The following is a 27,976-nucleotide window of genomic DNA, read 5'->3' as shown; positions in this document are numbered from 1 at the left end:
GTGGTAAATGTACACCATGCAAATTGTGAGCGGCACAAGGTATAGTCAAGTTTTGTTTCAAGCCAGTGGGCCTGCCTCGCGGTCACACTGACCTACAATAATATATCCATTCTGGCCTCAATTGCCTTGGGCGGAATTAGGAAAATTATCAAAATGTACCTAGGCTAACTAGGTTAACCTAGGTTAACTAAGAGGTTAATTATAGGCTATACTAGAATGGAATCACCCAGACATTTACAGTTCGATTGCCTTTTTCACATCACAAGTCGAGTCAACTTTGCCATAAGGGTCCTGACCTCTTGGCAGATATATTAGGTCTATGCTCGTTCACAACAGGGAGGTTGCAATACTGCACACAGCCAACCCCAATGCAAACAGGGGAACACAACAGGGGATCACAACCTTAAAAAGGCAGCAGAATTATCCCACCTCTGCCACCAATGTAGTGATTAAAAGACAAATCAAATTTGGAACAGCCAGAATGGGGCTTGAACCAGCGACCCTGCTGTTATGGAGCGTAGCACCAGGGAGCCCAAGACCAGACCAATTTTAAAGATAACATGGTAGTCTACACTAACATTCATGGAGTCTATGAGGAAAATACGTTTAATTTCACTATATAACCAATTAACATAAACTCAATTATTTGTTGAATTATTAAATGCATGATATACTGTATATTATGTCAAGCTATCACAGCAAATGTATAGGCCTAATTATTATGATTATAATGGTAAATTGCCCATGGGCCACACAAACCATAAATGCAACTTGAGGGTATAGTGCCAGCGCAGCAAGGATGGAATGTTCTTTACATTAAAGGAAAACCCACTTGCCACATCAAATTATGCATTTTGTGACAAAGTGACACTTTGCTTCTTGAATGTCCAATATATTGAAAACTTGACTGCTGACTTTCAAAACATTTTGGGACTGTATTAACAGTGGACTAATGAAACATATATAAATCTATCGTTTTGAGTGGAGTTTTCACATAAGGTAAGCCTATAAGACTAAGGCCATCAGCCCTTTTAACAACAGTTCATTCAGTGTTCTCACTTAATCTCATGTCTAAACCGTCTAGGCTACTCAAGTCAGAAGCAAAGTAATACTGGAGTAGTAGGTCTAATTAAAAACGGAAGAATCATTTCGATCAGTGGCATGCCCCATTATGTGGCAAATTTGCCAGAGGCCACATTAAGTCTATAATAAAAGCTAATGTAGCCTACCTATTGTTTTAAATTGTATTGTAAAATTAAACATTTTCCAATGTCCAGTGCTGTGAGTGCCTTTGGTCCTGTGCCTTTAATATAGAGTGTAGTGACGCTCTGTATCCTGCGAGGAGACTTGGACACTGCCGCATCCAAATTAACCTCGCCTCTCTCTGCGGTCGCTAACAGCAAAACAAAGAAGAACAAATCGGTAGTTGCAGAAAAAGAGACTCATATCCAATCATATCATGACGGACAACACTAAAACGCACGTTATTTTGCTGTCATGTGGAAGTTTTAACCCCATCACTAAAGGACACATTCATATGTTTGGTAAGCATTACCTATGCGTTCTTCTGTATATTTTGAAGGGGTTTTGGTGCCCCAGATGTTGTGGGTAGGATATTAGTTTAAGAATGAGAAGGCGTTCAGGGGTCTACATTACTATGGCAATTAATCTATATATCAGTATTATAATGTCAGAATTGGTTGATGTTGGGTAGGCGTTTTGCCATAGACCTTTATGGTATTCGCTGTCCACGAGGGGGGTGCTGAAATGGGCGACGGCCTCAGTGACGGAAATATGATTATGTCAATTAAGTTAAAGTCTTGTCATTGAATTTCACGTGTTTTTGAACACCACGTATGTTTAAAATAATTACATGAATTAACACCAGAACCATTCCATCTACAGGTTATTATTACTATATTGAGCGCACAGTATAATTTCAGTGTCGTCTACGTTGGTGTATGCTGCATAGCCCGACCAGCCCTAAAAACAATAGCAAATGGATTTTGATAAAGTAGGCTAGGCTATTTTGAGACTGTATTGCAGTATACGGATGTTGAGCCACTGGACACAGGGGGCATCTTGAGCATGTTTGGGCATTGGTTGCCTGATTGCACATACTGCGTCACTCATAACGAATGAGAAATCGTATCTCAAATCATGATAGCATACAATCAATCTTACTGTGAAGCCGAGCAATAATGTAAAACAATCGGCTAAACACAACAGGTATTCACCAATTCATGGAAATGCAGTAAAATATCAAGCCAACACAAATGGCAAATCTAAATCTCTTGACTAAATATTTTCTCATTTTGACATGTGTGGTCCTGTATATCCTTTCTTTTTCATGTTCTGTGACTGCAGACTTGCAATTTGATTGATCCATAGAGGCAATTGCGTTATTGTCTTTGCCTTACCTGTAATTAGTTTCAACTAACATTTCGTCAATTAAATATCTGTGGACTATTTCATCATGGTTTTCTTGTTGCTTTAAATATTAGGCTACTGATCCAGTACACACCATTCAGTAATGGCACAGTGCCACAATTAGGGAGATTTCACATTTCAACAGCCAGCCAGATGCATCAGTATATTGATGTAAACAATCACAGAAGAACTAGTAAAGTACTCTATTTTATAATACAAACCGTTATCATAAAAGATAGTTAAATGACTGTCATACAAAATTAGGGTACACCATAGGCTAGTACCCTGAAAAAATAACTAAATCCTAAGAGATAGTCATAAGAATAGCTTGAGTGAAATCATTATGCTGCAGCAGTGGTAAGTGAACCTGGAATATTATGGGGCAGAGGAGGAAAGCATCCATGTTCCATGACCTATTTTTCACACCACCTCTCTGCATGTCTTGGAGTGGCAGTTCTGGAAAAATGAAAGTACTGTAGTTGCTCATAGGGAGCAATGGAAACTCCCCAGTGAGCCCTTCTGACTCACAGCAGGATTACATGAAAGAACAGAAAGTGATGAAGCAAATACATGCATATACCAAGGACTAGGACTTTTGGATGGTGTCAGATCATGCATTTCAATAGTGATTCAGGGCAACCCCAGATTTCTGACTTTCTCATTAACATTCAACTCAAAACATAGCTTTCTTACTTTCCTCTCTCATACACCGTCTTCTTGCATGAATAATACATTCTCTAATCATATTCATGTATATGACTCTATCTGTAGTGGCTCTGCTCAATTTGCACAGGCATTGTAGATCATACACTTTGAGCTGGTATACTTGCAACATATAGTCTTCAGTAAGTTTCCACAGACAGGCTTGCTTGAGGAGGACTCATATCATGAGTTTCTCTATTGGTGGCATGCAGGCAGTAACGTTACTCCACAACAATAGAGTGAATAGATGAATAGATGAATTCTTGCCCTGTGGTAGAAACAAAAAGTTCTCATCAATCAACTTCCAATTGAAAACAACTGTTATTGTAGACTTAAGTTGTAGCTTAAACTAAAGCATGGCTTCTGGAATTATTTTATTGGTCTCCCTGGAGATATTATGTATGAATTCATTTGCATGTATACTGGCAAGCCAGGGTTAATTTATTTTTAGGTTTGCTGATGGCAAACAGGTTACCTGATTAAAACTGTAATATTATGCACACTATGAACCATGATAAGTATGTTGACAGTTACATACTGTATCTGCTTTTACAGAAAAAGCCAGAGAATACCTGCACAAAACAGGGAAGTTCATTGTGATTGGGGGTATCATTTCACCTGTACATGACTCCTATGGCAAACCGGTAAGAACTTCTTTAACAGTATATTCACAGACGGCTTTGTTTGGTATCTATGAAGTTCGAGTAACTAACAAAGAATCCCCATTTCTTATTTGACTGACATGAGTATAATTACAGTAATGACGCACATGAGCGATAGCTTGTGGTTATTTTTATGAATGTGACCTTTTTGTGTGACCTTTTTGTGTGGTCCTCCTGTGTAAGTGTTCATGTTGCATTCAGATTACATAAAGCACCTCTAATACTATCGTCATCTATTCTCCCGAGCCGTTTCTGGAATGAATGAAAAGCTTTTCCCAGTTTCTCTCTCTATAAGAAACAGAAAACATGAATAGTAAATGTACGAGAAATGCCGTTTCAATGTGCATTTTATATTCCTCACAAATAAAACATGTCAAACCAGTGGATTACCATGCAGAGACATACAATAAATTGAATAAACACAATGTATGAGTTGTAAATGGCACCCTATTCCCAACATAGTGCACTACTTTTGACCAGATATAGTGCGCTATATAGGGAATAGGGTGCACACCATGTGACACACACAATGAACACAATGACTGCTTGAAAGCTTTATCAATCCCACCATGTGTTCACAGGGCCTCGTCCCCAGCAGACATCGTCTCACCATGTGTCAACTGGCAGTCCAGTCGTCCGACTGGATCAGGTGAGTCAGTGGCTATCTGCCCAGAACAACAAGGCTGCGTCCAAATGGCACCCTATTCCCTACATTTTGCACTGCTTTTGTTCAAATCAAATCAAACGTTATTTGTCACATGTGCCGAACACAACAAGTGTAGACTTTACCGTGAAATACTTAAGCCCTTAAGCAACAGTGCAGTTCAAGAAGAGTTAAGAAACTATTTACTAAGTAGACTAAAATAAAAAGTAATAATAAAAAAGTAACACAATAAGAATAACAATAATGAGGTTATATACAGAGGGCACTGGTACAGAGTCAGTGTGCAGGGGTACAGGTTAGTTGAGGTACTTTGTACATGTAGGTGGGGGTGAAGTGTCTATGCATAGATAATAAACAGCGAGTAGCAGCAGTGTACACAAGGGAACGGGTGGGGGGGGGTGGGTCAATATAAATTGTCTGGTGGCGATTTTATTAATTGTTCAGCAGTCTTATGGCTTGGGGGTATAAGCTGTTGAGGAGCCTCTTTGTCCTAGACTTGGCGCTCCAGTGCCGCTTGCAATGATATTTCGTTGGTGATGTGGACACCAAGGAACTTGAAACTCTCGACCCGCTCCACTACAGCCCCATCGATGTTAATAGGGGCCTGTTCGGCCCGCCTTTTCCTGTAGTCCACAATCAGCTCCTTAGTCTTGCTCACATTGAGGGAGAGGTTGTTGTCCTGGCACCACACTGCCAGTTCTCTGACCTCTTCCCTATAGGCCGTCTCATCGTTGTGGGTGATCAGGCCTACCACTGTTGTGTCGTCAGCAAACTTAATGATGGTGTTGGAGTCGTGTTTTGCCACACAGTTGTGGGTGAACAGGGAATACAGGAAGGGACTAAGTACACACCCCTGAGGGGCCCCAGTGTTAAGGATCAGCGTGGCAGACGTGTTGTTGTCTACTCTTACCACCTGTGGGCGGACCGTCAGAAAGTCTAGAATCCAGTTGCAGAAGGAGGTGTTTAGTCCCAGAGTCCTTAGCTTAGTGATGAGCTTCGTGGGCACTTTGGTGTTGAACACTGAGCTGAAGTCAAAGAACAGCATTCTCACATAGGTGTTTCTTTTGTCCAGTTGAGAAAGGGCAGTGTGGAGTGTGATTGGTATTGCATCATCTGTGGATCTGTTGGGGCGGTATGCGAATTGGAGTGGGTCTAGGCTGTCCGGGAGGATGCTGTTGATGTGAGCCATGACCAGCCTTTCAAAGCACTTCATGGTTACCGACGTGAGTGCCACGGGGCGGTAATCATTTAGACAGCTAACCCTCGTTTCCTTGGACACAGTGACTATGGTGGTCTGCTTGAAACATGTAGGTATTACAGACTTTGTCAGGGAGAGGTTGAAAATGTCAGTGAAGACACTTGACAGTTGGTCCGCGCATGCTTTGAGTACACGTCCTGGTAATCTGTCTGCCCAGCGGTTTTGTGAATGTTGACCTGTTTAAAGGTTTTGTTCACATCGGCTACCGAGAGGATTATCACACAGTCATCCACAACAGCTGGTGCTCTCATGCATGCTTAAGTGTTGCTTGCCTCAAAGCGTACATAAAAGGCATTTAGCTCGTCTGGTAAGCGCATGTCACTGGGCAGCTCACGTCTGGATTTCCCTTTGTAGTCTGTAATAGTTTTCAAGCCCTGCCACATCCGACGAGCGTCAGAGTTGGTGTAGTAGGATTCAGTATTAATCCTGTATTGACACTTTGCCTGTTTGATGGTTTGTAGCAGGGCATAGCGGGATTTGTTATAAGCGCCCGGATTAACCTCCCACTCCTTGAAAGCGGCAGCTCTAGCCTTTAGCTCGATGCGAATGTTGCCTGTAATCCATGGCTTCTGGTTGGGATAAAGTATGTACGTGTAGTCACTGTGGGGACAACGTTGTCGATGCACTTATTGATGAAGCCGATGACTGAGGTGGTGTACTCCTCAATGCCATTGGATGAATCCTGGAACACATTCCAGTCTGTGCTTCCAAAACAGTCCTGTAGTGTAGTATCCGCGTCATCTGACCACTTCCATTGTGCACTATATAGGGAAAAGGATAGAGATCAGGGCACGTATTCATAATGCGTGAGTAGGAGTGCTGTTCTAGGATCAGTTTTGCCATTTAGGCTATGATGAATCTACAGGAGGGACCTGCTCCTAGATCAGTACTCCTACTCTGAGACGCTTTATAAATAGGGGCCCAGAAGTACACAGCTGTTCATCTATCATGTGTTATTTTCATGCAGAGTGGATCCCTGGGAGTGCTACCAGGACACATGGCAGACTACATGCAGCGTGCTGGAGCATCATCGTGACCTCATGAAGGTAAGCCGGGGTTTGTGGGCGGAGGGTTCAGGCTGGGGAGTATTTTTCTCCACTAATACAGGACTAATGAAGGCCTAGTTCACTCATTTTGTGACTGGGAAAAAGTATGTATATCTTTTAAAAAATATATATATACAGCACCAGTCAAAAGTTTGGACACACCTATTCATTCAAGGGTTTTTCTTTATTTGTACTATTTTCTACATTGTAGAATAATATTGAAGACATCAAATCTATGAAATAACACATATGGAATCATGTATTAACCAAAAAAATGTAAAACACAATTTTATATTTGAGAAAGTAGCCACCCTTTGTCTTGATGACAGCTTTGCACACTCTTGGCATTCTCTCAACCAGTTTCATGAGGTAGTCACCTGGAGTGCATTTCAATTAACAGGTGTGCCTTGTTAAAAGTACATTTGTGGAATTTCTTTCCTTCTTAATGTGTTTGAGCCAATCAGTTGTGTTGTGACTGTCACATGTGCTCCCTCCCCGGCCTCTAGGTCACCAGGCTGCACGTGATGGTGCACACCTGATACCATTGTTACACGCACCTGCGCATCATCACTCACCTGGACTCCATCACTTCCTTGATTACCTGCCCTATATATGTCACTCCCATTGGTTCCTTCCCCAGGCGTCATTCTTTCTGTTTCATGCCTGTGCATTGTTTGTGTTTCTTGTTTTGTATTATGTTGCATTTATTTATTAAAACACTCACTCCCTGAACTTGCTTGCCGACTCTCAGCGCACATCGTTACAGTGACTAGGTATGGGTGGTATACAGAAGATAGCCCTATTTGGTAAAATACCAAGTCCATATTATTGCAAGAACAGCTCAGATAAGCAAAGACAAATGACAGTCCATCATTACTTTAAGACATGAAGGTCAGCCAAACCGGAAAATGTCAAGAACTTTGAAAGTTTCTTCGAGTACAGCCGCAAAAACTATCAAGCACTATGATGAAACTGGCTCTCATGAGGACCGCCACAGGAAAGGAACACCCAGAGTTACCTCTGCTGCAGAGGATAAGTTCATTAGAGTAGCCAGCCTCAGAAATTGCAGCCCAAATGTTTCATAGGGTTCAAGTAACAGACACATCTCAACATCAACTATTCAGAGGAGACTGCCTGAATCAGGCCTTCATTGTCGAATTGCTGCAAAGAAACCACTACTAAAAGGACACCAATAAGAAGAAGAGACTTGCTTGGGCCAAGAAACCCAAGCAATGGACATTAGACTGGTGGAAATCTGTCCTTTGGTCTGATGAGTCCAAATTTGAGATTTTTGGTTCCAACCGCCGTGTCTTTGTGAGGCGCAGAGTAGGTGAACAGATTATCTCCGCATGTGTGGTTCCCACCGTGAAGCATGGAGGAGGAGGTGTGATGGTGTGGGGGTGCTTTGCTGGTGACGCTGTCAGTGATTTATTTAGAATTCAAGGCACACTTAACCAGCATGGATACCACAGCATTCTGCAGCGATATGCCATCCCATCTGGTTTGCGCTTAGTGGGACAATAATTTGTTTTTCAACAAGACAATGACCCAACACACCTCCAGGCTGTGTAAGGGCTATTGGACCAAGAAGGAGAGTGATGGAGTGCTGCATCAGATGACCTGGCCTCCACAATCACCCTACTTCAACCAAACTGAGATAGTTTGGGATGAGTTGGACCGCAGAGTGAAGGAAAAGCAGCCAACAAGAGTTACGCATATGTGGGAAATCCTTCAAGACTGTTGGAAAAGCATTCCAGGTGTAGCTGGTTGAGAGAATACCAAGAGTGTGCAAAGCTGGCAAAGGGTGGCTACTTTGAAGAATCTAAAATATATTTTGATTTGTTTAACACTTTTTTGGTTACTACATGATTCCATGTGTGTTATTTCGTAGTTTGATGTGTTCACTATTATCCACTATTATTAAAAAGTAAAAATAAAGAAAAGCCCTTGAATGAATAGGTGGGTCCAAACTTTTGACTGGTACTGTATATTTTTTTGATTTATCAGGGGAACCCTCAGCACCTCTACTTCCTGTGGCTTTGTATATTGCATGAGCTGTACATTTAGCAGTGAAGGATAATATCAAGATAAAATTGTGGTAGTTCAGAGAGAAGAGTTCAAGGTAGCCTACATTGGATGCAACAGAATTAGCTACGGTGTATGGAACTTATTCATAGATAATACATTCATGCACGGCCCACTAAATATTAATAAAGACAGGGCAAATTGAACTGTTTTTAGAAATAGCCTATAACATTACTGTATGCTGCAATTGTTCCCATGGCAACAAAACATTACCGTATTTAGAACACTACAGTATATCAAAACACTGCTGTAATATGTGACAAATCCTTCCATCAGAATGTGGGCAATCTATTTGTGGTGCTGACCTAAGCTTGATCAAATGCCATTTAACGGAACTGAAGGTGCCTATCATGTTATTTTGCCTAGTTAAATAAAGGTTAAAAAAATTGTTTTATATTTTTGTTTTTTTCCTGTCCACAGAGAGTCACAGGGTGCATTCTGTCCAATGTGAACACACCGTCCACAACTCCAGTGATCGGCCAACCACAGAATGAGACTCAGACTGCCATCTATCAGAACCACAACACAATGAACAACAAGCCCACTGCCAGTGAGGGATTATTTACATATATGCTACACAAATGTCTTTCAGATCTCATTCGTGCCATTTTCATTAGGTTAACAATAAAGAGCTCAGAATCTGAAATATAATTTATGATTGATGAGAAGGAGGAAAGGTTGTTGTAATGTACTAAGAAATGGATTGTCTGCTTTCTATAACTTATTCAATGGATGTAATTTGCTACTAGAAAATGTCTGATGTTTGCTTCCTCATACCTAAACAGTTAAGCTTTGGGGGAAGATGAGTGAGAGCTTGGGCAAAATTTGCTGTGTTCGCCCCCACATTGATCGTTTTACCTTTGTGGGTAAGTAGTATGCTACACAAGCAACTTCCTGAAAATCATACATTTGTAATTGTATGGTACAGTAAGTTCACAATGATTGATTCATAACCCTTTATTTTATCTTTATTTCTTTTATATCAAAAGATGAAAATGCCAACCTTGGCCCTGCAATGCGATATGAGGAAATTGGTGAGTTAACACTCTTTCGTATGTCTCCATAAGATTGATGTACTACCAATATTGCATACCGACTATATATTGTCAGAATACAAAAGCTTTTAACTTGGGTCATTATATTTTCCCTTCACAAACAAAAATAACTTTCTTCATTATCGAATAATTGAACAGGAAGTTATCTTATCCATGTACTTTTTTGTTTATTGGGTGTCTAATTTCTGTCTTCATGTCTATTGTCCAGAGTTGCGCATCTTGCTTCTGTGTGGCAGTGATCTTCTGGAGTCATTCTGCATCCCTGGCTTATGGAAAGACAGCGATGTAAGTAGGCCCTCTCACTCTTTCACTTCCCTGTCTTCTTAAGTGTTGTAAGACTGTCATTTTCATACTTTACATAGTATACAGTACATACTTGTCCTAATGGCTTGCCCTGAAGTTCTAAGCAGACATAGTAAGACCTCTAAAGAGGCCGAAGGGGACACTGGAAGACTAATAGTTTTGAATAATGTTGACATTTTAATCTATCCAGTCTCCACGTAGGGACATGAATGATAATTATTTAATATCCTAATATGCATAATGTTGCATCCGAGACAGTGACTCATTTAATCAGAATTATAAGGCAACACTGCAATGTGTCATACAAATGGTTTGCAGATGGAGGTGATTGTGGGAGACTTTGGGATTGTTGTTGTGCCTCGGGATGGAGTTGATACAGAGAGGATAATGAACCATTCCTCTGTGCTGCGCAAGAACAAGGTAGTATCTGCATTATGAGCCTATATGAGTCATGAGCTTGGTTAAAAGTGGAAACCCAATACGCATGATAATGTAATCTGTTAAAGCTTATTATGTTCATGTCTTAACATGGTACCAACTCTGTACCATAGAAAATGATAAATATCCATTGATACATTTTATAACGTAAAACTTTCTCTATGTGTGTTTTTTCCAGGATAACATTACAGTAGTAAAAGACGATGCCAACCACCCTATGTCCATTGTCAGCTCAACCAAGAGCAGGTAAATGGGAATTATAAGTTAGCAACCATCCTATTTTGGGCCTCCATTAGGCCTATTTAATAAATAATAATACATAATTATAGAATCTACTGTCTTTTATTCACTGTGGACTCTGGTAAAGATTGGTTCTTTTTCACAAAGATGTATCTGTCAAAGGGAAAATCCACTCAAAACAATCTTTAGCTATTTTTTTCAATAGTCCAATGTTGATACAATTCCAAAATGTTTTGCATGTCAGCACTCAAGATTTCAAGATATTGGACTTTCAAAAAAAAAAAGTGTCACTTGCCACGTCATCATGATGATGCAAAATACCAAAAGATAGTTTTTGAGTGGATTTTCCCTTTAATGTACCACTTCAGTAGCTGTTTAGTGGCTCTTCGGTCTAACCAAAACATTTGCTGAACATTAGGAGGCTGTTTTCCGGAAACAGATTAAGCATAGTACTAGACTAAAAAGCTTTTTCAATGGAAATTTTCAATTAAGCTTACTGTTTTGTCCAGGACTAGGCTTTGTCTACTCCCGGGAAACCGCCTCTAGTTGAACTAAGCTGTTCACATATCACATTCTAATTCTATGTCCCTTCTATCAGACTGGCCCTGCAGCACGGGGACGGTCATGTGGTGGACTACCTGAACCAGACAGTCATCGACTACATCCTGCAGAGTCAGCTCTACATCAATGCCTCTGGATAGGAACTACTGCTCCGGCCTACTGTCAAATTGTCCCTGTCTGTCTCTCATGTAAAATGTATACTCCTCTTGAGCTACTGCTTTTCCATTCGAAGGAGCATTAGATATGCATTTCCCTTCTTACTGTATCATAACGACTCATCGGACCTGTGGATGTACTGTACAGCGAGGTGCTTAAGAGCTGTGTGTACAGTGGACCACCTTCACAACTGACTTTGTGTAGGCTGCATGGGATAGTGTTTCTGTCTGTCCCAAATGGCACCCTAATCCCTATATAGTACACTACTTTTAACCAGGGCCTATTAGGCTCTGGTAAAAAATTGTGCACTTTTTATTCAATATGGTGCCATTTGGGATGCAACCTTGGTGTCATGAAGAGAGGGTGCAGAGATTGTTACCTAATGAATGTTGACCTTTGCTGCTTGATTTAAATCTGTCGGTTCTTAGACTGCATGCTTAGAACGTTTTTTTGTTTTGGCATGAGTACTTACTCACTTCGTAGATATATGTTGTGAAAGTGTTTGCAAAAAGACAAACATAGTGGGTACCCACCTCTCACTTCATTTTCTATTCACTATAATTCTACAGAAGTATCTGTATTGATGTATCTGTGATTGCATATCAATGCCTAAATGTTTTGTCTTCAGTGGGCATTCGTGCAAAATGTAGATTTGTTTGCACATAAGACAATGATTTGTGCATTGATTTATTTTTGTGTGCAAAGGATTTTGCACATTTCTCCTGCTTGTCACGAAGCAAATTACCACAACTCCCAAAGCAAATGCAATTAACCTCTTTCTTACTATGTAGCTAGTTACTCGAGATTCTTACAAAAATGTGTCTAGTGGAAAAAACAACAGCACAAACTACAGAAGTGCATTCCATGTGCCTGGGGATGAATTCACAGATATAAGTCTCCCGCTCCGTTGCACTCAACACTGTCATAATATTATCAACCTGATATAAAATGTGCTCTAATGTTGTTCTGCAAAGGAAGTGGGGACATAGCCTTTGATCAATAGTTTCTTACGGAAGCTTCTCATGTTCAGTGCCAGGACTCTTTAGTCAGTTCAGTTTAATGGGCATTGAGTGTAACCATTGATTTGTGCAGTAATGATTTCACAGGGTAATAGGGTGTATACAGTATGTGCATATCACAGGACATTGGTTGCACCTTAGTTGGAGAGGACGGGCTCTTGGTAATGGCTGGAGCGGAATAAGTGGAAGGGTATTAAATACATCAAACACATGGTTTCCATGCTATTCCGTTCCTGCAATTATGAGCTGTCGTCCCCTCAGCAGCCTCCTGCGGTGCACATTGTGCCCAATTGGTCAATGCAAAATAATGACGATTATTTGGTTTAATTAGTGTCTAAATGTTACCAAAGCATCTTGCATTCATATCTAGCTTTACAAGTGTCAATTTGGCTAAGAATATTAGGTTATTCAATCTTAATATCAGATGAAGCAAAATACATTCCACTGCTTCCTGCAATCTCACGGTTCATAATTTATAAGAAATGGACACACAAGTGCTACTAGTTGTCAATATTGTAGCGTTGTATAAGCCTGGCATGATGCAAGACTATCAATAGTACACTGTGTGTAAGATGTTCTAGACAAACAATATTGCTTCTTTATGTGTCATCCGAGTGTAATGAACAAACTGTACTGGGTCCAATATCCCTTCAAGCAGATGGTCTTTATACATGCATCCCTTGAGTCTTTCTATCAAATACACAACATCAGTTATTTGGTATTCTTTAAAGACTGGTTTAGATAAACAAGATGTGGAAAATCTGATATGAAAAATAAGCATCGTCGTGGTCCTAGTAATAGGGCAATGTTTAGTATAATAGTCTCAGCCCATTGGGCAAAAGACATTTCAACATCTAGTTTGGATTTAAATTTGGTTGAGTTGTCAACTAACGTGAATTCAACACAAAAATTTTAAAAAATCAAAATGTCCATGTCATTAAATTTAGGTGAAAAGTTGGGTGAAAAAAATACAAAATTCCAATACGTTGATGACTTTCTGCAAATCCAATCATTTTTCCACGTTGATTCAACGTCATCACATTGATTTTGTGTTGTTGAACTGATGTGGAAACAACGTTGATTAAACCAGTGTGGAGAGAAGGTCTCATAGAACCTGAGGAGATTGTATGAGTAGATGATTTATAGATATAATATGAAGAGAGGTTTGATTTATATTTGATTCTGTTCATTGAATTATTTGGTAAGGAGTCCTGAAAACATACATTTTTTTGGAATCCTATGTAAAAATGAGCTACAATTCCACTTTCAGATCTGGGTTGGAAATGATTTGTATTTTGTCATCTTAGACTGTGGACTGACTGGCTGACACAATATAACATTCTCAGTCTTTCAATACCTCCATAATAAACCAAGTGTGTAACAATAGATATGTTGTAGTTGCTTACATGATTAGTAATTTCCTCAGTTGAAAAGCAAAAGGATAGCTTTTCTCTCTCACGTGAAACACATCCACATTAATTGTGTGTTGCATTTAGTAGCACCTGGTTTGTGTTGTTAAGGAATAAATATTGAAGTTTATTTGACAGAATACAACAGAAAATACATTGTTTTTAACACTTAGTAGATCACTGAAAATATCGCATTACCATTGACAAAATATTGCTCCTTGTGTTTGAACATTTCACAGATTTTTTTGTTGTTGCAGGCAGTTATGCATACATTTAGTTAAACACTCCTTTTCTCTTACATAATACCATGTTACATTCAGACACTAAATCTGTGTCCCAAATGGCACCTTATTCCCTATATATTTGAGTCCCAAATGGAACCCTATTCCCTATATTGCGCCCTATTTTTTGACTAGTCTAATGGACCTTGGTCAAAAGTTGTGCATTATATAGGGAATAGGGTACCATTTGGGACGTAAACTTAGATCTCTCAATAGGTGGGGATTAAGGTCTCTCAATAGGTGGGGAGTTGAAGCAGCCCTTAGGGATGTTCGCGTGTATGTCCTCTAAGTTCCTGATGTCGTCCAGGATCATATCGATATCTAGGTTGAGGCCAGTCAACCTGGTCCTCTGGCTGGCCTCCTTCCCTTCTAGGTCCTGCAGTCGAGGCTGGAGCTGTAGGTTGACCTGGCCACGAGCGCTGGTGATGGACTGCTCCAACTCCCCTAGCCTCTCCTCGTCCACACTGCCAGGTTTACCTTTTAGGAGAGTACCAATTGTCAGCACCAACAAACATCATAATAATGTCATAAAACAGTGGTTATATGAAGATGGGATGGTGCGGCAATAAGACAAAAAACAAGTGATTTTGTTTGGTGCGAGTTAGCTGTTTGTAGTTGTTAGTGGAACATACCGATCATGCTCAGAAGGTTATTGATGACCAGGAGTGTTTCTCCCACAGCGTCTCTGGTGTGCTTGGCATTGTTGTAAGCACCAGTTGCTCCAATTGAAGCCTGAGGAGGGAAGAACATTACAAAGCATTACAGACCTTTAATTGGGAAAAATATATTTATTTTAAGAACCATCTTTATATCGACCCAGGTTTGTTTAGGTTTAACATGTCTGAGAGCATCGCCCTGAAACGGACCTCTGCTGCTCTGTCTTTCTGTATCTCAGCGTTAGCCTTCTCTGCGGCCACTTTGGCCACAGTGGCCACTGCCTGCTTCTGCAGACCCTGCACGTCCTCTTTCAGCTTGGTGGCGTCCTTCAACAGACCAGCAGGAGGAACTGGTAAAGAGCCGGACATTCCCTGTGGAGATCAACAAAGTCAAATGAGCTCATCTCGAAGTTTCCATGCATGCTAGGCAAAATACATTTGGAATCACGCCTGGTAGCTTAAAATGTTAGTATCTTGGGTGTGAATAGGCCATGTCTGGAATCAAGTCGACTCATAAGCGTAAGTGACTCGAGACATTAACCTCATTGTTTTGCCCAACTTACATTCTCCTTCTAGAGCTTCTAGCTAAAGGCACAAGCTGTGGATTAGCATATGAACCCCAGTTGGATATTTCTATTGAAAGGAAAGGGTCTGTTAAGGTACCTCCAGTCGAGAGACCACAGCTTCGAGGCTGCTGACAGTGCCCAGTGCATCATTGTAGTCTCCAGTCACACTGCCTATGATGAATAGGGTCTCTGAGTTGTTGCCAACAGCTTGATGAATGGTGGCGTTGATGCCAGGGAGTTTCTTTATGGCCTCGTCGGCCAATGCCTTGTTCTTGTTGATCTGGCCATCAAACCCTGCAGAATACAAGAGACTCAGACATAAGCATCAGTGATTTCTGGCATGTGTGTCTATTCAAGGGTTGCATGTTTCGTCACAATATTGTTTTGAACGTTCGTTTTGGACTGATGCCTTACTGAGAATTCTACTCAATGCATTGTCAATGAGTGCTGATGGAGGCTTCAGCAAAAGTGCATTACAGTGCCTTGGAAATACAATGCCATTCAAAAGGAGGCAAATAATTAGAACGACAACCTTTTGATGTCACCAGATTGACTTTAGACGCAGTATAGATGCAGCTAGTTAGCTAAGATTGAGGGGAGGATTTTAGCTAACTAACATTAGTATTGCTAGCTATTTTTTTTTTTACAAACTTTGCTAGTTAATAACAACATTGCCATCTGTCTAAAGTAAATTTGACAACATGATATTGCTGGTAATGTTGTTTCCTAGTAAACATTTGACTACTTAAACAATGTCATCGTATTTCCAGGCAATTGTAATAGTAATTTTAACTAAACAGTCGTTAGCTTCCATCCAGAATGACTGGGCATATCACGACTTTAGGGCGCCACTATTGCATCGCCAGTAGAGCGCAGCTCGGAGAACATTCATAGCAATGAAATGATGTGACGGAGGTGCAACCTATGAATAGTGTATCATTATTTACAATGATTATTTAAATATATCTACCCTGCTATGTCGCAGAAAGTATGTCAGAAATATGTTATATGCTTTCTAGATGAGAGAATCATTGTATTTGGTGAAAAGTAAAACAACATTTTAATGATTAATTTTCACCTACTGTAACTGCCGGTAGTGCTGTAGTAAATCGTTATTAATTAAACTGAGAAATACAGTGAGTGCACAAAAAATAAAGGCCACCTTACTAATATTGAGGTGCACCCCCTTTTGCCCTCAGAAGAGCCTCAATTTGTCGGGGGATGGACTCTACAAGGTGTCAAAAGCACTGCACAGGGATGCTGGCCCATGTTGACTCCAATGCTTCCCACAGTTGTGTCAAATTGGCTGGATGTCGTTTGGGTGGTGGACCATTCTTAATACACTTGGGAAAGTGTTGAGCGTGAAAAAACCCAGCAGCGTTGTAGTTTTTGACAAACTAGTGCACTTGACCTGGCACCTACTACCATACCCCGTTCAAAGGCACTTAAATCTTTTGTCTTGCCCATTAACCCTCTGAATGACACACATGCACAATCCATGTCTCAATCGTCTCAAGGCATAAAAATCACTTTTTAACCTGTCTCCTCCCCTTCATCTACACTGGTTGAAGTGGATTTAACAAGTGACATCCATAATGGATCATAGCTTTCAACTGGATTCACCGGATCAGTCTATATCATGGAAAGAGCAGGTGTCCTTTATGTTTTGTACACTCAAGAGTAAAAGCTCTGAGACATAATTACAGTTGCTGTGTGACTGTGCTTTTCTAATGTATGGGCCAGCCTTGTCAGATATAATGCTGATAGTTTATTCATATTTATACTGTGCTGTAGTGGGAATGAGACCTATAGAAATATGAAAGGCTTTTCATACCTCTAAGCATCTCCAGTGCATTATCCACCCCATCAATATTATCTGTGATATCCTTCAGAGCCAGTTCTGTGTCAGCCTTCGCATTATTTGCTCTGCCAAGAAGCTGGTCATATTTCTGTAAAACAATCAACATTGTGTCAGTTATTACCATTCATAAGGTTTAGTGAAGTCATTAGTGACACTTTTGAAATAGTTCAGTTGGATAATCTAACAGTGAATTTCAGAGGTTTACATGAAAACAGTTCTCAGAAACCTTTGAGGTTGGAATATAAGTAATACTATTTAATATACTACCAATCCTACACAGAAAGATGTCTAAATGATGACAAGTTAGTAGTGAAAGGCCTCTAGTGTACCTGCTGAGCTGCCTTCCCCTGGGCCAGAAGATCCTCTACTGCGGCTTTGTCCTCCTGGGTGTCCTCTTGCAGTGCCTGGTACGCTGTTAGGTTCTTCTCTACCCGTTCTCTCAGGCCATCCAATTTAGCCAACACACTGTCAATGTCCTTCTGCCAGAAAAATAAGCTCAGTCAGACTCAGTGTGTTGTGCAAGTGTAATTACATATGCTCACAAATCTGTGGAGAACTGCCCTAGATTCCTCACCAGCCAGGTTTTAATTAGGTCGTCCCCCCATGCATTTTTTGCTGACTCATGTTCTTGATCATTAATTGCTTTGTTGTGTTTAAACATAGCTTAGCAAGGAAACGATTTAGAGATCTAGCTTGACAGACATGCCTTGAGACAGGTTCAGCTGCCAATAGTTGTTCATAGTGAAAGGCGTTCATAGTGAAAGGTGTTGAAATTGAATGTCTTTATCTCCTTCATTTCCAGGACCCAGACACTAACTATCAATGTATGTTTATTATGATTAAGGTATCTCAGAAGACTTGACCTGAAAGTGGTCACCAAATAGAGACCAGAGAGAAATGAGCCTGATGAGAGGCCTGCTCTGCTCAGTACCTTGAGAGGACGAGGGATTCCCGGCTCCAGGGAGGCTATCTGCTCCAGAGTGCCAGTTGCCATCCTGCTCTCATCTCGGGCAGAGCTGCTCAGGCGAGTAGCCAGGCTCTCCATGGCCTTCACCTGGGCTGAGTTCTCATCATACCTGACCAGAGAAAAATTAAAGGGTTAATCTCATCAATCTAACAACAACGGTTCATCAACTATGTTATTATGCAGATCATTACATGGCTGTTAGTAGAGGATATATCGTCTACTGTATTTTCACAGGAGATCATGGGTATCGTATTGTATGAAGACATGAGTTTCTTACTTGGTTTTAAGATCACTGATAAGCTCCTTGATCTTGTTTTCCCCTGTCATGACCGATCTCATGAGTGCCAGGGACTTCTCTGACTTTGCAAGGGCACCGTTAGATGTCTTCTCCATTGTCTCCGATTTGCTCTGCTGTCTAATAAACAGTCACAACATAGTTATTCAGAGCACCACAAGTCATTTTCTAACATGGGATATTCCAGTCTGTATAAATGTGACATGGAGGGGTGCAGTACTAACTTTTCAGCCAGGTCTGTTGCACGCTGAACCAGAGAAGAGAGGGTGTCCGTGCCCACCCCTGCATCACCTAAGGGGAATTCCTAACATGGGGGTGGAAGGTAAACACTAATGAAATGGATTATTAACAAGCATACATTTGGATATATTCATCTGTCCTTTACTCTCTCCTTATTTGATGACAATGACATCAGTGACAAAAGTAGAATACTACGGAGTAGAATACTACTGTACTACTCACAGCTTGTTTGATGTTGAATCTTGCCTCTTCAAGTTTGCGCCGCACATCACTGATGAGTGTCTGGACATCAGATACCTGTCGTTGGTACTTCTGGTCCTGCAGCTTGATGTTGTCAACGGTGTTGGAGATCGCCTGGATGTCTCTGCCTTCACTCAGCTGGGTTGCACTGATGTCTGAGAGCCGGGCCTGTAAGTCTTTCTCGGATTCTATTCAATAGAAGAAAACAAACCACCAACATGAGATCTGCTCTCGCACTTTCTAAACCAATTGCGTCACAAACTGAGTGTGATACATTGGGGTATGACAGAGATACAGTGCATGGACATTGCTTCACCATGTTTCAGATGCCTGATAACCATCCTGAATGGTTTTAATATATGTTGATTCATTAGCAAATGAGTGATCCTCTGACACTATCTATGTTGTATAACCAGTTATGAATGACTTACCAGAGAGTGTCTGTGCATTTCTCTGCAGGTCTGTGACTATGTCCTCTGCTGTTCTGATGGCTTTCTCCATCTGGGCGTCGTTAACTGGTAGACTGCCACTCTCCATGCCTGTAAACAGAGTTTCTATCTCCCGTAGTTTACGACTATACCCCTCCATCTGCAACACATGAACCAACGGGATAGGAAAGCTTTAAAAATAGCTTATGAAAGGTTCATCTCTGGTGATAGACAAAAATATGACATTCCCTAATAACACGCCACTTTGATACAGCTACGACCGGAAGTGATTTTTCCCGTTAGGATAACTTACGCAGCAGGTTAGGAGAATTAGGTTAAAGTTAGAAAAAGGGCTAGGGTTAGCAAAAATGATTTCCTAACCTGCTATGAAAAGTCACTTCCGGTCATAGCTGTATTGAAGTGCTGTGTTTTTAGAGAGTCCTCAAAAAGTTAGCTGGCTAGAGGCCAGCATTCACAAAAGATTTGGGTCTGGGTTAGCGACATTAATTAAAGGTTGACAAAAAAATAAAAATAATAATATATATACACACACACCTCTGCATTAGTAATACTGTAGGACAATATAGTACATTCAGAATGTGTAATTAGAAGCAAGTGTGAGATATCCCTCTAGTGGTGTGGGGGCTGTGCTTTGGCAAAGTGGGTGGGGTTATATCCTTCCTGTTTGGCCCTGTCCGGGGGTATCATAGGATGGGGCCACAGTGTATCCTGACCCCTCCTGTCTCAGCCTCCAGTATTTATGCTGCAGTAGTTTATGTGTCGGGGGGCTAGGGTCAGTTTGTTATATCCGGAGTACTTCTCCTGTCCTATTCGGTGTCCTGTGTGAATTTAAGTATGCTCTCTCTAATTCTCTCTTTCTTTCTCTCTCTCGGAGGACCTGAGCCCTCGGACCATGCCTCAGGACTACCTGGCATGATGACTCCTTGCTGTCCCCAGTCCACCTGGCTGTGCTGCTGCTCCATTTTCAACTGTTCTGCCTGTGATTATGATTATTTGACCATGCTGGTAATTTATGAACATTTGAACATCTTGGCCATGTTCTGTTATAATCTCCACCCGGCACAGCCAGAAGAGGACTGGCCACCCCACATAGCCTGGTTCCACTTGGGTGCCATTTGGGACACAACGCCAGCAGCTCCAGATTACGTGGCATTTGCACACCAACACAACTCTTTCATTTATCTGGTAAGTACTTTCCCCTCCCAGGTGGTAGTAGGCTACATGTACTGAGAGGAATCTTGTAAGAAATACTGATGCAAGATCACAACTCTGTAAACCTCTTCCTTTCATAACAAAATTCCAACTATTCCTTCGTTAACCCACTAAGCTACTGTATAAGGATGTTGAATCAGCGACAGGGTGAGGCAGGACAAATATTACAGCCTGCTGTAGCCTAATGTCTGGTCCAGTTATTGTGTCTGCGTCTCAAACGGCATCCTATTCCCAAGGCCTGTATATAGGGAATAGGGTGCCATTAGGGATGAACACCAAGTGCTGCCATTTAATCATTGGAGAGAGCACTGTGACATGTTTGACCTCAATGGAAAGACAAGGCATTGATCAAATAATCCCAGTGGGTTTTACCTCAGTCTTGACAAGGTTGAAGCAGGAGGGACACGCGGAACGCTGGCACTTCAGACCCTCAAAGCCTTCTCTGCAAGAACACTGGCCCTGGTCACTGCATTTGTTGTACAGAGAGCCCTGAGAATTGCAGCCACAAGCTAGAACGCAAAATGAAAACAATTGTTAAAATGTATATAAAATTGTAGACAATATTTAACTGTTGGAATCTAAAGGAGGAGCTATGTGTCTAAGTGTGAAAGAGCTGGATATGGGGAGCGAACAAGGTGCTGTCCTTACGTTTGCATGCCTCTGATGGCATTCTGTGGTGATAGCCCTCCAGACAGCTCTCACAGAAGAAGCCAGTGGTATGCTTTAGGCATTTCAGGCACTGCCCTGTCTGTGGGTCACAACTACGGACAGTGTTCGGGTCCATGTGTCCGTTGCACTGGCAGCGCCGACAAGGCCTCTGGATGCCATCTTCACCCAAGGGATCGCCATAGAAACCATCCTGGCAGGTGTGGCAATGTGAGCCTGTTGAGAGTGAGGAGGGAGGAAGAGGTAGGTACAATATGAAAAAATATATATATAATAAATATATACGCACACACACACACACACACACAGAGGGCCAGTCAAAAGTTTGGACACACCCACTCATTCAAGGGCTTTTTTTTATTTTTACTATTTTCTACATTGTAGAATAATAGTGACAACATCAAAACTATGAAATAACACATATGGAATCATGTAGTACCCCAAAAAAGTGTTAAACAAATTAAAATATATTCTATATTTGAGTTTCTTCAAAGTAGCCATTTGAATTCTCTCAACCAGCTTCATGAGGTAGTCACCTGGAATGCATTTCAATTAACAGGTGTGGCTTGTTAAAAGTTAATTTGTAGAATTTATTTCCTTCTTTTGAGCCAATCAGTTGTGTTGTGACAAGGTAGGGTTGGTATAAAGAAGACAGCCCTATTTGGTAAAAGACCAAGTCCATATCATGGCAAGAACAACTCAAATAAGCAAAGAGAAACGACAGTCCATCATTACTTTAAGACATGAAGGTCAGTCTGAGGAACATTTCAAGAACTTTGAAAGTCTCTTCAAGTGCAGTTGCAAAAACCATCAAGCACTATGATGAAACTGGCTCTCATGAGGACCACCACAGGAAAGGAAGACCCAGATTTGCCTATTTTGGAATGAGTAGGTGTTTCCAAATTTTTTACTGGTACTGTATATGCAGTATATATATAAAATATGCAAATAGCTGACATTAAAAGATCAATGCCCTAATAGTGTATCCCATCTAACAGACATGATCTGTGACAGTGGTTGTGTCCCAAATAGTACCCTATTCCCTATATATTGCACTACTTTTGACCAGGACCCAAGTGGACAATATAGGGAATAGGATGCCATTTGTGACTATGACTCACCAGTGGTGCCAGGTGGACAGAGGTCACACTTGACCTCCAGGGAACCTGGGCTCACAGAGCAGGCACCTCCATTGGGACAGGGACACTTCTGACAAGACTGTGGCTGGGCAGGATCATTATAGTACCCTGGCGGGCAGATCTGGCGACCAGGGGTCTCATCTGCAGAGTAACAGTCTCCTGTGGAACAATAACACAAAATCACATATAATTTTAGGGCATGTTTCAATAATTGATTTGAACATGTCTATAACTATAATTTATCCAGGGAAGTGCATATTGTAAAAGGAGGTCTGTCCCAAATCTCATCATTAACAACAAAATAACTAAATCTATTAAGACAAACATACAGTAACACTTGGACAAAGTTCAAATGTCACCGACCTGTTTCAGAGTCACAGCTTCCTCCTCTACAGCTGCAGGGCTCACAGGAGCTGTATGGACCTTTGCTTGGCGAACTTCTTTTATACCCTGCAGCACACTTCTCACAGAACTGGCCCTCATATCCCACTGGGCAGCTACATTTCTGTACCCATGCAGCTGGGGACCCGGCACCTCGACGGGCAGACTCCATGCGCACGTCGTCAAGGTAACCACGCCCTAGAGGACAGTAAGGCATTGCTTTTTATTGAGTGATTGAAAGATGAAGACAAGGCAATGTGATGACAATGTGTACTACTTATTTATAAAGATCACATAAAAAAAAAAAACTAGATTTAAACCGGTTCCAAAGTACTTATTTACAACATATGGAGGAGAAGAAGTAACACCAAGGATCTGTTGATGTACACAGTAACCAATCTTATAGTCTGAGGGATACAAAAATAAGTACTTACCATTTTCTCCAAATGTCCCACGGATTTTAATGTCAGTCAGATTGTGGAGGAGTGTTTGAAACTGGAGAGATGAAAGGTGGGGCCTCCATTCACTGCCCTGTTGCTCATCCAGTCTGAGAATGTAAGACACAGCATGTTTAAAGCCTGAGGAAACATGAGTATTATACTTATGTATTTCACAGTCACACTTTACACCACCTTGTCCTTGCTACGGTGTAATTATTCTTGCAATTATTATGTAGATATAATGAATATGAGAATAAATATGGAAACAAAACAAGAAACAGTAGGATTAGCATTAGGCTACTATATTGGTCACAATAATGTGGTGTATGGTCGATGACTTCTCAATAAACTGAGGAGTATAATCTATTTATTTAAAACATTTGTACATTTTTTGTTTTTGTTCAATTGAAATCAGTTTCGGAAATGACTGCCTTCAACTCGAATTGACCCCAGTAATGGTATGGTACAGTTTGTTGTATTAGACAGGATTGGATCTGACCATTTAGAGATAAGCTGCTTGGCAACTAGCCATTTTCCACTTAATTTGAATTAATTTGAATCAGACAAGCAGATGACCCTCTGGCTTACTAACTGTTATTAAGCGTTTACATTCAGCTGTGTGAGATAAACAGTGACCCCTTCACATCCACGATGTGAAATCGTCTCTAATGTTTCTCAATTTTTATGTCTTTGGCATCCATCTCACTATCCACCACACCTGCATACTCATCTCCCGCAGATCAAATTATGTTTGTACCTGCCCTGAGACTGTCAGTACACTTGGTACAACCCATAGCTACGGGGATACACAGCAACGGGAATACACAGCTACGGGATTACACAGCTACGGGAATACGCTATCGCTCTCGCGAGACCCCATAGCTGTGTGTTTTATCTTGTTTCCTTCCTTCAGGGAACAATAGTTTAAAAAAAGGTTTATAACGTTACATTTTGCCTAAAGCTAAAATCAAGCTTCTCTGTCTAGCACAGTGCTCTGGCTGATTCCAACCTGAATGTGTAAGTAATCTTCTGTCCACTGGGAACGATGGTCCTCAGGTCTCCCAGGGAAGCTGCCACACTCAGCCCAGATCCCTCCAGCACCACATCAGCCATGGACGGATGGCGAATCCCTCGGTCCAGCCTCAGGGAGAAGGACAGGTTCTGACCGTAGCTCAGCTCCTGGTTGCCCAGGTAAGAGTCTAGTCATCACAAAATAAGACAGAAAACCAGATTATTAATAGATGAATGGTGACTGTATGGTGAGGCGTGTGGTGTAACACATCCAGTACTCACTATAATATTGCATACTTTCATACCTGCACCCTTTGTTTTTTTGTTTGTTGGGAAAAAGCATAGGATGCGTCCAAATGGCACCCTATTTTCAATATTGTGCACTACTTTTGACCAGAGCCTATGGCTCAAAAGTAGTGCAGTTTCTCCTAAGGAAGGCAGTGAGGGATCAATATTAAGAGCAGGGAGCAGAGAGAGCAGCTCTCACCAGGGGCATGGAGGTAAACAGGCAGGATGTCTTTGGAGATGACCTCAATGTCATGATGAGTGGGGGACCAGCGGAAGTGGACTTGAGACGGGGTCACACCGTGAACAGTGGCAGCTCGCCACCCCTCTGGCCCTGAAAAACAGAAGATTGGCAGACATTTAACCTACTGATACTAAACCAAATGAACTAGTGTATATATTACTGCTGTTTATGTTCTGATCAGCTGAATGGGTGTAAACCTACCATCGTCGAAGGTTGAGGTGACTGTGTGAACGGAGTATCCCTTGGCTGTGGAGCACTCAGTCGAGTGTCCATAGCAAAAGCAAGGTAGAGATTGAGCTGTCACGGAGTTGTCAGTGAGCTGGCCACTGCACAAGAAATACATGAACACATTTAATAGTCAGTCATCTGTCTAATCCAAAGCTCAACATTAAGGTTTAGTTAAGGGAATACACAGTGTGGATAAAAAGTTTTACCCATTAGCAGCACAGCCATTTGAGCTGATAGGTGTTCCATTCTGACACCGGTCACATTTCTCCCCCTGTGTTCCCGCTCTACAGCTGCAGCGTCCTCTACTGTCACAGTGTGCGCCTACAGAACCTGGAAGAAACACCATACATTACCTCACCACCTGGACATCTGGGAAATCACTATCAAATACACCAGTAGTTGTATTCATCGAGTCTCAGAGAAGGACTACTGATCTAGTATCAGGTCCCTCTACCCGTGTCATTTTACTCATTATGATCTAAAAGGCTAAACTGTCCCTAGATCAGAACTCATATTTGGAGACGCTTCTGAATACGGGCCCAGGTATGGTTATCATTTCTTGCTCCATCCTGTTCTGTTCACTCACCTATAGAGCTGCAGTTACACGGCACACAACTGTCTCCTGCCCTCTGGTGGTGGAATCCCTCCTTGCACTTCTCACAATGCCTTCCCTCAGTGTTGTCTTGGCAGTCCACACAATGGAGGCCCCCAGAGTCAGGCAAGCAATAACGTGACTTTCCATTGCATTTACAGATGTCTGCTACAGGGGTGAAATATACATTGTTGGGACATTTGTGAATTGAAAACTGTGTTTTAGATGAGATCTAACCTTCTAAAATCATAAAACATTAATTTGGGTGTATTTGTTCAGGCTATGGGATAAACAGTCTTCCCCTCACAAATCTTCTTGACCATGAAGAGTTAAGTATAGTCCTTTGACAGTCAACACAGAAAAAATGTATAATTATGTAGGCTATTATCTTTATACAATGTAAGGAGGGGTTGGGAATTGCACAGACTGTCCTTTTTCACAGTGGTGTGAAGTTTAAACCACTGTCAGCAGACTCAGATCTCATAATACCTCATTCCCAAGCGATGAGAGACGAAAGATACTCACTCTGATATCAAGCACACCCACTGTGGGCAACACACTGTTTGCAATCAAACAAATATCTGTCTGTTTTCTTTGGTAATGTTTTGTACAAACATAGCCAACACATACTGTCTGTCATCAATTATTTGATGACCATTTTACCAAGCATAAATTAGCCTGAGGATATCAAATTCTCCTTTCACACACTAAATGATAACTCTGAGGAGTTCCTGTGATAATGACAGGCTGCAGCTTGTAGCTCTTTTTGTCGATGGAGTAATATAGAAAGGTACAGAGCTCAGAACATCAAGTCGTATTGCCCTAAGAGGAGACATGAGTTATTGTCTGTGTCCCAAATGGCACCCTGTTTCTATATAGTGCACTACTGTGTGGAACTCAGTAGGGCACTATCTAAGGAATAGGCTGCCATTTGGGGAAGACCCATCAATAATGCAGTGACTCAAGCCTTCCAGGTCAGTATGGTTGTCCAAATTATTTTTTTTAACTCAGCAACTTATCACAGGTGGTCCTCTGTAGCGCCATTGGTAGAGCATAGTGCTTGCAACACCAGGATAGTGGGTTCGATTTCCGGGACCACCCATATGTAAATTGTATGGCTAAGTTTTTGTATGGCGCATGGCTAAGTCACTTTGGATATATTTACCACCGCACCACACAGTAAGGAAAGTGTTGAGGATTTATCTTTGCTCAGAGTACTACAAGTAAACATCCAGCTTAATATCAAGATCTGGGGAGACCTTCATAGACTATAGTATAGCAATATAGTAGTATAGTTATGTAATATAGTATTATAGTTATGTAACTCCGTAGTACAATCATGTTTCTTAAAATCATAAACCCCCTTTCCCTAAAAGCATACCTGTGGTAAATATCCTTAGATCAAGTGTCATTTTTATATCTACTTTAGCTACAAAAGACAGAATACACAAACACAGATTTACAGGAACACAACTGCTGCAGGTAGCCCAATTAGCTAAAATTGTGTTCTGTCGGCTACCTCCTATCCTCCGAGTGTGAAAGAGGTCAAATAATTCTAAATTCATGCCCCCAATTCAAAAGCAACAACCAATTTTAAAATGCTGAAGGCTGATTATGAATGCAGACATAACTACAATTTAGGATTTTGATATTGTTCATTAGGTAAAAAGTTAGACACTTACATCCTCCATATCTGTAGGTTCCTTGGATAGACGACCAGGTACAAAGAGAAAGTCCACACAGAAATATCCAACTGCTCATCATTGTCACAGAAAATCGAACGGGAATTAAGTAGATCAAAATTCTCATATAAGTACAATCAAACTAACAGGCTGATCAGGCCAGCTACACCTGATGTTTCTGCTCAACATCCCCAGGTGAGCTTCTTTTAACACCTCCCCGTGGCAGGCTGTGGCATGTGGAGGACAGTCTCACAGCTGGAAGGTTACTCACGTGTGATTCAGAGGCCATACACTGGCTGTGCCCACTCTCACAGGAAATGTCGGGCTCTGTATCACTACTATGGACATTGTCAAGACATGAATAAAGAGAAGGGTTGTTTGATGCAGCATGAAAAAGCTCAGTCAGGATTTTTACAGAAATGTTTACATCCGCTTCACAATTAACGAGACATACGCGAAGGAACATTTCAAAATGTGAATCTAGAAGATCTAATTCCCATATGTTACATGAAT

The 27,976-nt window shown here is 41.2% G+C and overlaps 2 protein-coding genes across 2 annotated transcripts; one reads left to right on the top strand and one right to left on the bottom strand.

The window, feature by feature from the left end:
* The first annotated feature begins 1,312 nt into the window (after nt 1-1,312).
* LOC109872394 (nicotinamide/nicotinic acid mononucleotide adenylyltransferase 2-like) lies at nt 1,313-14,005 on the top strand. The gene is made up of 11 exons (XM_020463607.2): nt 1,313-1,544; nt 3,688-3,776; nt 4,376-4,443; nt 6,684-6,762; nt 9,268-9,397; nt 9,633-9,713; nt 9,837-9,881; nt 10,111-10,187; nt 10,524-10,625; nt 10,822-10,889; nt 11,482-14,005. Exons 1-11 carry the CDS (start codon nt 1,460-1,462, stop codon nt 11,582-11,584), a joined length of 927 nt encoding a protein of 308 aa, XP_020319196.1. The 5' UTR covers nt 1,313-1,459; the 3' UTR covers nt 11,585-14,005.
* lamc2 (laminin, gamma 2) lies at nt 13,692-27,663 on the bottom strand. The gene is made up of 22 exons (XM_031806482.1): nt 27,464-27,663; nt 25,776-25,949; nt 25,396-25,519; nt 25,163-25,287; nt 24,920-25,051; nt 24,431-24,620; nt 23,416-23,528; nt 22,964-23,179; nt 22,583-22,759; nt 21,444-21,677; nt 21,168-21,304; nt 19,566-19,722; nt 19,117-19,322; nt 18,879-18,958; nt 18,637-18,774; nt 18,324-18,468; nt 17,722-17,871; nt 17,366-17,480; nt 15,629-15,825; nt 15,176-15,337; nt 14,942-15,041; nt 13,692-14,786 (listed from the first exon to the last, which is right to left on the bottom strand). The coding sequence occupies exons 1-22, from the start codon at nt 27,588-27,590 to the stop codon at nt 14,533-14,535; spliced, it is 3,453 nt and encodes a 1,150-aa protein (XP_031662342.1). The 5' UTR covers nt 27,591-27,663; the 3' UTR covers nt 13,692-14,532.
* Between the last annotated feature and the right edge of the window lie 313 nt (nt 27,664-27,976).

Source organism: Oncorhynchus kisutch, linkage group LG27 (genome assembly GCF_002021735.2).
Source record: "Oncorhynchus kisutch isolate 150728-3 linkage group LG27, Okis_V2, whole genome shotgun sequence".
Taxonomy (NCBI): Eukaryota; Metazoa; Chordata; class Actinopteri; order Salmoniformes; family Salmonidae; genus Oncorhynchus; species Oncorhynchus kisutch.
The sequence above is the reverse complement of the archived record's forward strand: the minus strand, read 5'-3'. Positions and strand labels throughout refer to the sequence as shown.